The 12,860-nt window shown below is 36.7% G+C and overlaps 1 protein-coding gene across 1 annotated transcript in view; it reads right to left on the reverse strand.

Annotated features, from left to right (window-relative positions):
• Positions 1-814: 814 nt before the first annotated feature.
• LOC662737 (uncharacterized) overlaps positions 815-12,860 on the reverse strand; it is a 46,965-nt gene continuing 34,919 nt past the window's right edge. Inside the window, exons 24-31 of the mRNA XM_064355946.1 lie at positions 12,289-12,415; positions 12,066-12,104; positions 11,394-11,496; positions 7,283-8,443; positions 6,838-7,137; positions 5,040-5,217; positions 3,000-3,268; positions 815-1,577 (exon numbers count right to left, since the gene is read on the reverse strand). Of these exons, the coding sequence (XP_064212016.1) occupies positions 1,261-1,577; positions 3,000-3,268; positions 5,040-5,217; positions 6,838-7,137; positions 7,283-8,443; positions 11,394-11,496; positions 12,066-12,104; positions 12,289-12,415 (2,494 nt within the window). The 3' untranslated portion in view covers positions 815-1,260. The remainder of the gene's footprint in view (positions 1,578-2,999; positions 3,269-5,039; positions 5,218-6,837; positions 7,138-7,282; positions 8,444-11,393; positions 11,497-12,065; positions 12,105-12,288; positions 12,416-12,860) is intronic.

Raw genomic sequence — 12,860 nt, forward strand, 5'->3', positions numbered from 1 at the left:
TTATCACGTATCAGATCCTGCCTTCCCCGTTTTGACGCTGTAATGTAATTTATTGAGCGCGAGCTAACGATTTATGTAACAAAATCATGAAGCGTAACTTTATTATTGGTTGCCTAGCGCTGTTTAATTCAATGTCTCATAGGAATAAAATAATGTGAAAAATTATTAACAATTTATTAATTTTCAGGAGTTGATTACTGAAAAAAAAAATCCCTTCTACGTTAAAAGATATTTTTTTTTCATGTTGTTTTATTCAACGATATGGCGTCGCTAATATTGTTTCTGGCTTCGAGTATAGGATGTAGGAAATATTTACGTGTTTTCGTTAGTTTCCGGGAATGAACAAAATGCAAATTTATTCGGTGGCTTATTTGAAAGGCAAAAATGGAAATTTTCAACAATTGAAATTGCGTTTCAAATTTGTGTTTTTCGTTTTTTAAAAAATGTAACTAAAGTATGATTTTATTTCAGGCAGGGGTTGCACTTTTACAAAATCGCTGGTTTTTACTGAGGACAGATTTTTTCAGCAGGAAATTAAAAGCATTATTAATGATTTTTATTCTTGTCACATTTATTAGAAACATTGGAACTGTGGAAGCTGGCAAATAAATTACCCTTGTTTGAAGTTTTATAAAAAGTTATTTTTTCCGATTCGTTTGCATGAACCAAATGAAAGAATTCAACCCTGTGCAAGTATAGTTCGAAAACATTGTTTGCTTTAATCGACTAAAATGTAGCTGGAAGAGTCTTTTGCAAATATTTGTTTGCTTTGTAATTAATTGGGGCATTTCAGGGACGTATCGCAAACACAATATAAATAAATAAATATTTTATTCATTTACAGTACAAAATTAAAATCACGCACCTCTATTTACATTAATATAAAAATAACAATATCGTCCGTACTTTCTATAATTACAGGTGTGATCGACCAAAAAAGTTAACTTGTATGTCCATACATTCTTAACTCTTTTTATCAATGTTTGAATAAGTTATTTCATAATAGTAATATTACTGGATATTTTTTATTTTTTACAATCGCTTTGTCCTAAACCTACGCTTTTATCTTTTGTAAAAGTCTCCACATCACAAAATATTGCATTAGTAAAGTGTGTAAAATTCTGAAACTTTCTACGCTGTAACTGTTGCATGCAGAATTTATTTATAGCAGTGCAAGAAAATCAATATCAACCAATTTGCATTAACCCGCACTTTTCTCTCCACTTTCGTTGTCTTCGGCTTAGCTACTCTCAGATCACATTAAAACTGTAAAATTTGGTTGATCCAGTCTCTGAATTCGCTGATTCTGGTATAGACTCCGGGCTGGTTCGGCTCGGCACATCCAATTCCCCAGGAGATGATTCCTGCAAGGAGGAATCTCTTGTCCTCGCGCTGAATCACCATGGGTCCTCCCGAGTCGCCTTCGCACGAATCGAAACCACCCCTTCTCCATCCCGCGCAGATAAAAATGTGGGGGATGTGCTCGATGTAGCCGGCGGAGCGGTACATTGATTCACACACTGAATTGTTGATTACAGGGACGGACACTTCCTGGAGAACGCTCGGCAAGGGACCGTCTGAAATATAATATCTCTATATTCCTACCCCCTGAGAAATAAATTCTTTTGAGTGAAAGTCAATTATCTATTGCAAGAAAATGCCACTAGACATTGAAAATATAAATTTGGAAGTGCTGTCTTTAACACGAGTCTTATAAAATCGACCAACCGTTTTAAATAACGAAATCTACTTTGTGTCAAATTGCAATTTTTACCACTAGCTGCTCACAAATTCACAAGCAAGTTCTATGTTTTTCGCAGCTTTGATGGCTCGCTCTATCATTCCATTTTTAACCCTAATTATCTAAGCTGACAAAACCAAATGATAACAATATCAGAAGCTCCTACTAACACGTCTGTGAAAGCTAACAATGTAAGTTAAAAGTTAAGATACTTTTGCCTCTTTTGGCCATTTTAATGAGTAGCAGGGTTTCAGCTTTCAACTCACAATATCTCTCTCCTCTCCATATACTCGTAATATGGCGAATTTTGTCAAAAATCAACAAAAAAACTAAATAGAAAGTGAAAAAAATGACGTACTTTTGGTGGTTAAAGTGGTTTAGTTCGTGCTTCAGCCTAATAATAAGACTTTAATCGACCTGGGATGGAATTGAAAATAGGGTTGAAACTAATTTTATTGATATTTTTTTTTGGAATAGTTTAGCTCGTTGGGAGTTGTTTTGTGTCAAATAATTTATTTAGAAAGTGGTAGCTTTGTTGTGACAAACTCCCTTGATTTGTAATTTGATAAGCTTCGACCTCACCACACAAAACTGTGCGGAGAAAATTTACACCACTTGGGTCTTTATTCCGACCTGAATTCCATATTAGCTTTTTGTGTTTGAAATAATTTTTAAATTGAGTTTTTGTGTAACTTTTCCACAACTCTTGTTTCAGTAAAGGTAAACCTAATTTCTAATTTCTATACATTGCCACATTTAGTTATCTTAAACAATATATTTTGCGTCACCTTCATTATCTAAACCGTTTTACCGCACTTTGTCTTTTTACCCAACTTTCTCTTACGCCTGTAATAAATTAAACGAATTATTTTGATCGTCTGTTTTAATTGGAGAATAAATTTAATTATGAACCCCTTTGTGATATACTCTTTATTTACTAAATTTATGAAATTTGAAACGAAAAATATGTTTGTTATTTACAAAACTCCACCATGCAATAAAATTGTTAATTTTATTGCGTCTAAATAATAAACTAAACCAGCGGCCGTTTTGCTCATTCGGCTGGAATTTTTTCAGCCCAGACTGCGTAAAATCCGCTCTAAAGTACCGAAATGACTACCCTCGTGAGTAATTTGCCGTGATCTGCGTTATTTTGGCTTTCCATCGTAACATTTTTATTAAAGCTTGTAAAATACTGCGACAGTAATGGGGGCTTCGGTAGATAATTGTGTAAAAAGGTGTTCGTGTTATTTTTTACCCTCGTATAAACGCCCCCATCCTGTGACGTAGGCTGTCCTGCCCACAAAGTTCTCGTCTGATTGAGGGACACAGACTGGCAAGATATTCGGCTGGAAAGTGACAGGCTCGTAGAACCGCAAAAGGGCTAGGTCATATTCGAAGGTCCTGGGGTCAAACTGGGGGTGCGATGCAACAATCTGCACGCGCCGTTCCTGGTGCAAGTAGGGCTCCGATTCTGTAGATAGGTCGTGTTCGCCCAGTCGCAGAAGTAGGTCACTAGGTGGGACGCTGCACAATCGATAAAATAATATTAATGACTTGAATGTAAACGCTAAATTACCGCCGAAACATTAAATTATTCGAGCTCAAACGGTTGCTTTAAATGGAATTTTTTTGTAAATTAAACCCACATTTATTACACCGAAATTATTTTAATTGTCACCTTTTCTACCTTTCAAGCCAACAATTTATTTATTAATGATTACTAATGATCTTATTTTGTAATAACAACGTAATTTGTTAAAGAAATAGACGGCAATAGAAGAAATTGCTTTACTTGTCCAATTATTGTGTGTGTAGAAATGTTTGGATTGTAGCTCATATAAATGATACTGCATTAACATCCAATTACTTGATGTACTCATGTATCCAAGCATTAGAAATAGAAACAGCATTCCTTTGATAAATAGACTAGTTATCCAAAGAATTCGCTTTTTATGAATCTTTGAAAACGTCTTTATTTCAGGGAACATCCTTCTGTGTTTTTTAAAGCTTGTGATGTTTTTATTAAATTCAAATTTGCCCCCATCATATTTTCAAATTTGTTTGGATATTCAGTTGGTTTTAGGAAGACGGGAACAAAACCTTTTGTTTTCTCCATGAATATTTAACGAAATTCTTGTTAAAAACGCGATATTGCTGAACATTACTTTATTTTTACGCTGTTCAAGGTGTCGACGTTCCGGTTGACTTCCAAGATATGAGAGCAAACGATACTGGAAAGGATAACGGTGCAGCACTTCCTCTGCTTCGTGAAAAATAAAACAAAAATTCACACGTGATAAAATTGTATTTTTACTTTTTTCGCTGTTGATTTTGATGCATTTAACGTGTTTCATGTTGAACCCAGAAAATCGTGGTAAATTCATCAAATACCTTCTCGGAAAAGAAAAGGAAAAAATCGGGTTTCTGGTTGCGTGACAATATTGCTAATGTGTAAAATTTAGATAAACTGCAACTGCATGTGATTGTAACTGTGCAGCAGTAAAAAATTAAATTTCACTCTGTTTGGATACGCTGAATTTTGAGAAAACGTAACTGTAAAATGATGTGTTAAGCGTATTCGTCTATTAAATATTCAAAAAATTTACATATTTATTTGGCGTTAAAACATTTCATTAAAAAAATAATTAAAACACGGAGTGGTTTGCAGTGATATAAATTATTAACACGGTAATAATTTCAAGTTCGTTTGAAATGTTACAAACTATCCTTTACCCCGCAGTTTATTATTTGTTAAATTATTTCGATTTGAATGCAAGGATCTTTCGAAAAACAAAACTCTGGAAAGAAAAGGCAATATGTTTACCCAAAGGCAGTTATATAAATGTAAATGTTAAAACCACGTCAAAGAAAACATTGGGAATGTGGTAACTGTGAAATTCTGTCTGACATCCGAACACTAGACTGAGTTGTTTCTAATATCTTGGGATTTTCGTGGAGTTCCTTCGAACTTCAAACGTTCATGTAATTTGTTAACGAAGGTAATTTGGAATTTAATTAAAAATTTAGTCGTAAAATTTAAAATGTACTGTTCTTGCATCATTTCGTCTTAACTACAGTAGTAAAGTTTTTCAAGTCGTTTTTTCCATTAATTTGCCGGAAATGATTGGCAAAAAGTCAAAATTTAGCTGCTTTAAATGAGCGCATTAAACATTAAGCGATAATAAAGATGGTGAAGACATTTACGAAGCGGGATAATAAAATGACCTCAGTCTAATTAAGTTTGTCCCTTTTTGTCCTTTGAATAATTAAGGAGGACTAAAAGCACCAAACTTACTTATCGACGCAGTGAGCAGCGGTTATAGCCCAGTTCTCGTTGAGGAGGGCAGCCCCACACTTGTGGAGGTATGTGGAAGTCCTCCATTGCCTCAAGGAGATCTGCCATGGCCATTTTCCGAAAGACGATTTTTCTCCTCCAACTATCCTCCCTTCAGGATACATCCTTCGCCCGCAAACTGTTGCCAACAACAGAGCCGAACTTAACATAACCATCATGAATTCGACACAGGAACATTAATAAACGCTTGAAAAAGCCACTCAACTCGTCATAAAACCACTAATAAACTTCAGTATTTGCGCCAATCTGCGATTATCGCGATTTTTAAGCAATAAACTTGCCTCTGCGCCGGACTTAATTATCTGTTTTATAGAACGAACATCACTTTAATTTTCTATGGCACTTATCGGCGACCAAATGCGAACTTGTTTTGTATTGTCTTATTTTTAAGTGTCGAGGTTGAGACCAACCAATGGTTGAAGCCTCGACTTACCTTGAAAGTTCAAGAACCATTTCATATGACCAGAGACTGACTTCCTTTATTTTGCCCCATTATTTATGGACGTCGCAGGGAAGCTTTGTTTATGAGCGAGCTTTTAAAGTTTGAGAGCACGACTTGGAAATTCGCAGCTTTAACGAACGAATTAACTATTTAAATGAGGCGAGACGTGGCAAAACAATTCCGAAGTCCGTCCCTGGTGTTTGATAAAGTGAATATTTCATCTTTTACGCTCATTAACTTTAGTAATAGTCGCTCTGCACTTGAAAAATACGGCAGATGAGCTTTAGTACGTGTAATGCAATCAGCTGAAAAAATATTGCTCATAAAATAATGAGCCAAGTTTTAAATATTGAACAGCAGAGCGATTACCTTAACGACATTTCTTTGCACTTTTTCGTCAGCAAACTTTCAAACGGCTTATTGATCCATTGAAATTTACTAGACGCGGGTGGTTTTGACACGGGAAAATTACATGTGAGGGTGTGTCGTTAAAAATGATGTCCAGGATTTTTAAAAGCTTATATCACAATCTGATTAGCCATCTTTTTGGCAATTTTAACGATGTTCACACTTGCTAATGCTAAAATTACATTTCCTTGTTTAACGAGTTGGAATTTAGGGTCAAAGTCTTTAAAAAACAATTTTAAGCTGAGGAAAATGAAAGGCTTAGCTGAAGTGCGTACGTTTTTACCTCCAGGCAAAAATAAACAATGAATCAACCGTGAGGTGTAATAATGGTCATTAAACTGCAAACAACTAATTATAACCGTACTTAATTCAAAATTCATTTGTAATCACAAAATTATTGTAATTGTTAACATCCGCAGTTTGGAGTTAAGTATTTTAGTTACCTACTTAAGCTCAACATTTGATAATTATGTCAATTATTCTGTTTTCAATAACAGAATATTTCTCCATAAAGCAGTTGTCTTGCTAGTTAAGATGCCATTGCAAGGATAATTGCTCCAGCGCATGGTCCTGCCATAGAAAGCGGCTTATTGTTGCGATATTCTACAATAAAACCTTTCATGTCTGCAATCTGACAAAATGTACTGAACCATTTTTTATCGGAGCATAATTTTTGAAACTGATTAAAAAAATACAAGTTGTGGTCTCGGTTGTAATACTTCTTGTGGTCATATTAAACAGTTGGTGCCTGAAGTTACTAGCTATTTTACGACCCTCTTTAGCGAAGTGTCGGAAGGCTGTAAATTATCGTTGAAAATCGTCCGAGATAAATCTCGGTGACCCAAGAGTTGAGTTACGGCATTTTTCCGTTGAGGTGCAGTCACTTACCATCCGTGAAGTCGCTCATGTTGACCGGTCGAATTTCCGTGTCGGACCCCACCGTCGTCGAAGGAGGAGTAAAGCTGGCAGGTGTCGCTTGCGATGTAACAACTCCTTCAGTGACCACAGTCGACGCATTCAAGGTCACTGAAGAGGTTGTAGATTCCAATGGTATATACGTGATGGACGGTTTACTTGCACTTTCAGTCGTCGATGGTTTAGCGGTCGTGGAAGGAGACGCTGTCTGGGTGCTGGCCTGGACGCTGGGCAGTGGCACCCACTGGTCGGGCGTCGTCAAAGGGAGCCATTCTGTGTCAAAACGGTAAAGTAGAGCGTCGTGAAAAATAAATAGGAGCCATGTAGACATTTAACGGAATTCGTACAACAGTTAGTCAGTGAGCGAAATTGTCGATAAAGTCGATGTAATTGGCTATTAAAAGGTATAATTATTTACCTTCACTTGTACTGTTACCGGGACTGGAAGTCGTCGGTGCCGAAACATTTTTCTCGGTGTTACCGATGGTCCAAGTGACTATTGAACCGGCGGTGGTACTTGGTGGTTTCACGCTTGAGGAAGACTCGGTTTCGATTTCGTTGCTTTCAGAGGCTTGAGTCACGTTTCTTGTTACTAAAGTCGTGGGTTTGGGAGTTGTGGTTGTTGCAGTGCTAGGTTTTTTCGTCGTGGTTGTAGTACTAGGTTTTTTCGTCACTGTTGTAGTACTAGGTTTTCTCGTCGTGGTTGTGCTAGTAATTTTCACGGGTCTTGTTGTTGGTTTAGTATCAACAGGTCGTTTAGTTGTAGTAGTACTAGGTTTGGTTGGTTTTGTTGTTGTTGTGGGTTTACGAGTAGTAGTTGTGGAAGGCCTACGAGTTGAAAGTGTCGGAGGTTTCCTTGTTGTTGTTGTACTTGGTCTCCGTACAGCTGTTGTACTAGGTCTACGTGTCGTTGTTGTTACCGTTGTACTAGTCTGCCGCGTTGTAACTGTGGTTAGCACCGGTTTTTTTGTCGTGTTTAGTACCGGTTTGCTAGTTGGCTTTTTCGTACTAATTGTAGTTCGAACAGGTTTAGGGGTAGTTTTTGTCGGTTTTGGGGTTACTTTGGTTGGTTTAGATTTGGGGGTCGTTTTAGGACTTGTTGTTTCAACAGGAATGTTTATGTCAACTGATTGGAACGTGGTTAGTTTATAACCAACTGTAGTACTTTCACCTTGTTTTAAAGGTACCGATTTTTCCGTTGTTGTTGTTGGTTTTATTGTTGTTGTTGTAGTGGTGATGTTTGTAATAAAAACTTTTCTCGTTGTTGTGGTCGCAGGTGTCGTGGTTGTTGTTTTGGTTGGTGGTGGTTTTTCAGTTTTGGTTGTTGTAGGTATGGGTTTGATAGTACTCGAAAGTCTTTGTGGTGGTTCTCGTGCTGGGATTATATCATCTATCGTGTTATCTATGATATCATTAACTGGTTCTATGTGACAACACGAGCCGAAATAGAACCGATCTATACAAGTTCCTAAATGTGTCCCGTTTGCTTTTAGACAGTCTATAGCAAACATGCAAACACCACTTTGGTTGGTTTTTCTCGAAATGCAGGGTAGATTTCGAATATTTCTTCCTACAGTACCTGTAAAGAGATAAATTGATTTAGAAGAGAAGTGTGTCAGTAATGCAATTCTCATAACATGAGTAAAAACAACTGATTGTATCTCATAAAGAACACGAGCGGCTATAACAGTTATTGTTCTACTGTTCCAATTTCGTGTTCAATTTTAATTTTCATTGCGTTGGTTCAATTTTAACGGGACTTTTTGACCCGAATTTTGGTAGGTAGTCTATCTATACCAAAGGTAAAGATTTTTTTACATAAAATGGCAATTTTTGTTCATTCCGAAAACTGGTCATCTCTCCCAGCAGGATGATGGTTGCTGCTGGTTAACGGTGCATGCATTCCGTACTAAACAGCTGACTGTCTCTTTCTAACACTGACGTTACTGGTCCCGTTACCTTGGCCCAGTGGTAGCCACTGGTCGCGAGATAGTCCCCGAAATTGACACAATTACTTCCATGGGATAACTTTAAATAGCTCCGGTACTACCAACGCTTGGAATTCAAGCAAGAATGAATAAAGACTAATTTAAATACAAACGAGTTACTAGATCTGGCTATTTAATTAGTATGAACGCGAGGCTCTGCAATACTCTCATTCTGGAAGACCTAATGGATTTTGGGATAATAATCTGAGAAGTGCAGCGTTCGTTCGATTCATCCAAATTAAACTCCGTGAACTGTAAGAAAGCACGGTTTCATTTAGTTCTGATCTTTTTTGATCGGCTTCACGGACTGTGGGCTAAAATTCGAATCAATATTCTCAAAGAAAATATTCGCCGTCTTTTGTGAAATCTCATTTGCCGGCGTTCCGTTAGCTTTGATTTGAGCTGAATCGAATTATTTATGTGCAAAATGCCATTAAGGAAGTTCGCACGATAGATACCATCAATTATTCTTGTCCATTACAAACCATTTCCTTTGCAATAATTCTACCAATCCTGGTAATTAATTTACTCCACCATTAATACAGAGTGTTCATTTCCGAATCTGTCCATTATGCAAACCCATCTGCAATGGTCTCACGTACGAGTGAATGCATTTGCGCGACTAGAATCGGCAATAACTGTGTCGTAATAACAACAACAATCGCCTTGATCCTGATTTACACATAAAGGTCGAGGCGATTGACAGTTTTTAAAGTTACCGCTACATTCACACCCATGGTATGATTCAGTGGGTGAAACCCGCGACTCTTCCCGGTTTGGCACTGCTGACCCAGTAACAATAGGATCTTAAAAAGAATTTTTGACGATTCATTTTTTCATGAAAGGTAAACAGGGGAAAGTTGGACCTAGATTGATTAGCTCGAAATGAAAGCCTTTGACTCATTGGGGTTTCGAGATGGGGAATTCAAAGAACGCGAAACGGAATTTTAAATGATACACCAACGAAATTGGAGGAAGTTATATCTCCTCATTTAGATAATCGGCTTCCTGAGAAAACGGCAAAATTGCTTGCAGAAAAAAGTAACAAGAAAATTTTTGTGAGTTCAAATCCGATTTGACTATTAATTAAATTAGATTTGGAATGTCTGAGCAATCCTCTTATTTTATTAGACCACTATCTTTTAACTCAAATTATGCTTTAAACGTTTCTTTACTGTAACGCTAATAAATGTTCAAATTTTATTAGAGTGTACTTATTTGTTGTCAAATTTAGTACTCTTGGTAATACCTAATTAATGTTGAAGTATTTTAACTGTTAAAATGACTTTGTTTACTTATTAAATACTTAAAAAATTCTATTATGAATGTTATGATCTACTTTGATGTGGAAACTTACAGATAACAATTAAAAAATAAAAAATGAAATTTTATTTATTGTTAGTTTTAAACAAATGGCTAAAGTCACCAACTCTTTGTATTAGAAATGTTGATAAGGCAATTTCTTACTCATTAGTAGAGTTAACATAGGTCAAAACCCTCTAATAAATCTGGTTTTTAAAGAATTTAAAGAAGAATCATTCGTTATGAATACAACAATAACAGCATTAACACATTGATACGATACGAGTACATAGTAGTATTAGTTCACACTTTTTCTAAAACCAATATCAAACTATTAATCTTTATAGTAAAACACGATACAATGTGTATGTTTGCTTTGTCAACATTTTTAAAAAATATAAATCTTTTGTATTAAATTTTGTGCCCACATGCCAGTAAGAAGATAAAAGTAATTACTTCTCATCTGTAAAAAACTGAAAACTCGTCTGTCACCCTTAGGAATTTCACTAGTGAAAGTTAGTTATATTGGAGGTATTTTGTTTCATAAAATCATATAAGGGTACCGACATTCAATTAGATAAGGCGAAGCTCTTAATTAAGAAAGTGATTTGAAACGGTGTCAAGTTTCCCTTTAAATCTGGAGTCAGTGAATCCTTCATCAAGCCGGTGGAACTTGAAACGAGGCAATATTGAATTATTAAATTTTCCATTACAAAATTTCTGCAACGATATTGTCTCAACATCGTCTGAGTGTAGAAACCCCTGTCCTTGAAAATACTTTAAAATCTCCACGCATCTTCAACTTCCTGGTAAAAGGCAAATTTAAAATTTCACACCACGTATTCCGTGATGGTGCTTTACGATTACACGATTCACTGAATCATTCTTCCTTCTTTCTCGGTCAGGGTCTTTCAACGCCTCAGTCAAATCTCCCGACTTATTATACAACTCAGAGGTTTAATTAAAAGATTTTCGCTCGTGTGTTTGCAGTTTTGTAAGGAAATCGGTATTGAGGTCGTTTGTGTGTCTCAAGCATGTGTGTGGGTGAATGTATGTCAACAATGCCAATTTCCTTTATTTGAGCCAACGCATATGCACCTTCGGCTCGTTTTAGCACAAACTATTCGAATTCGGGAGCCTGAACGGAATTCTAAGTTACCGCTTCTTTATACATGAGACCGTACGCACCATTTCCACCCTTTAAAATTCTTATCCCGTCTGGAGAATGTTAAGACTTACCTATATTGGCAGTGATGAACGCCGGTTGCATGTTATATACAGGGGAAGTCGTACACAACTCCAACAGGACAGTGGCAAAAGTAACTAAAATTGTTGGCAGCATCTGGAAGGAAAACCATTTTTAGGGTTCGCGGATCTGACCCGCACTACCAGCAGGAAATTGAGAATATGAAACTAGCTCGCAATGATTGTGCAAGAGAGGGCCAACGCTCCACCAGGAGGTCACTGACTGCTTGGACACGCTGCCCAATCTTCTTGAAAATTCTTTTTGTCACTTTGAGTTTAATTATGGGAATTAACGTCAGAGTTCAAGGGAAAAAAGAGATAGAGCTAATTGTTTTGATAATTATTGTGAACGAGTTAATTGAAAAGTTTCCGATTGTGAATTGATGGGAATAGTTGGTGGTTGAGTAAACTTAATTATTCCCGACGCGTTTCGCGCTGGAAAATCCCTAGAGAAATCTGAGAAAAGTTTGGAAGAAAAACAATCAAATGCCGCTAATTTATGTTATGCATGCAACAAGCTGATGCTTTATTAATTATGTATTCTAACGGATTGAGATATTTAACAACAACTATTTCCGAAAACCTGTTATTATATTTGTTCATGCATAAAATGTGGGTCAGGTGAAACACTCATCAACACCCTCAAGCTCCAACCCTTCAACTTACCTTATTTAAGACTAGAGGATACAAACAGTTCAATAAACTCTACTAATAATAAAAATAAATTAGTTAACACTTTAGCACTGAATCACACCGACATATTGCAAAAATTCTTTAGAATTTTAAAAATAGTTGGTACTAGTTAACTGAAGCGACTTTTAGTCATATTACTAAAACTCGTGATGTTTCTTTTAAAATTTTAAATATGCGCGCGCTAGTGGTTGGACACCATCCCCATGACGTTCATCACCTGTCCGACGTTGAGTTGGGACTGGTTAAAGAAGAGTTCTGCCATCCTGAAGACCATGGGGGTCGATGAACTCCCCGGTAGCGCAGCACTAGTGCTGGTGCAGGTACTTAAGGAGGGGATGTACCGTTAGTACTTTACTTTGGTGATCGAATTGTTAAAGAATAACGAGAGCTCAGGTGCTAACTTAATGGTACCTAATCAGGATCCCTCATGGCGCCTATAGATCAGGCAACATTCAATGCGTTTCTTGCACTGACAGAAGAATCGAATTCCGGGTTTCTAAAGGGAACTTGCTCCGAGCTTTAGAAGCTCGATTTGGTGTCATGCCGGTACGGTGGTGGGTTGTTCAACCCAAAAAACACGAATGTTGCAAAAACAGTTTTTTGCTTGAGAAGTAACAACCAGGAGGAAAAAACTGGGAATTTCCTAGTCACACTGTCAAAGGATAATAGAATAGTACCATTAATACTTTCAACTTGATTACGTGTTGAGAAACGTCTAATTTCTTTGCAAAGAACTTTTGCTCATAATGGCAATAATGTAGTCTTTGA

The sequence above is a fragment of the Tribolium castaneum genome, chromosome 3 (genome assembly GCF_031307605.1).
Source record: "Tribolium castaneum strain GA2 chromosome 3, icTriCast1.1, whole genome shotgun sequence".
Classification (NCBI taxonomy): Eukaryota; Metazoa; Arthropoda; class Insecta; order Coleoptera; family Tenebrionidae; genus Tribolium; species Tribolium castaneum.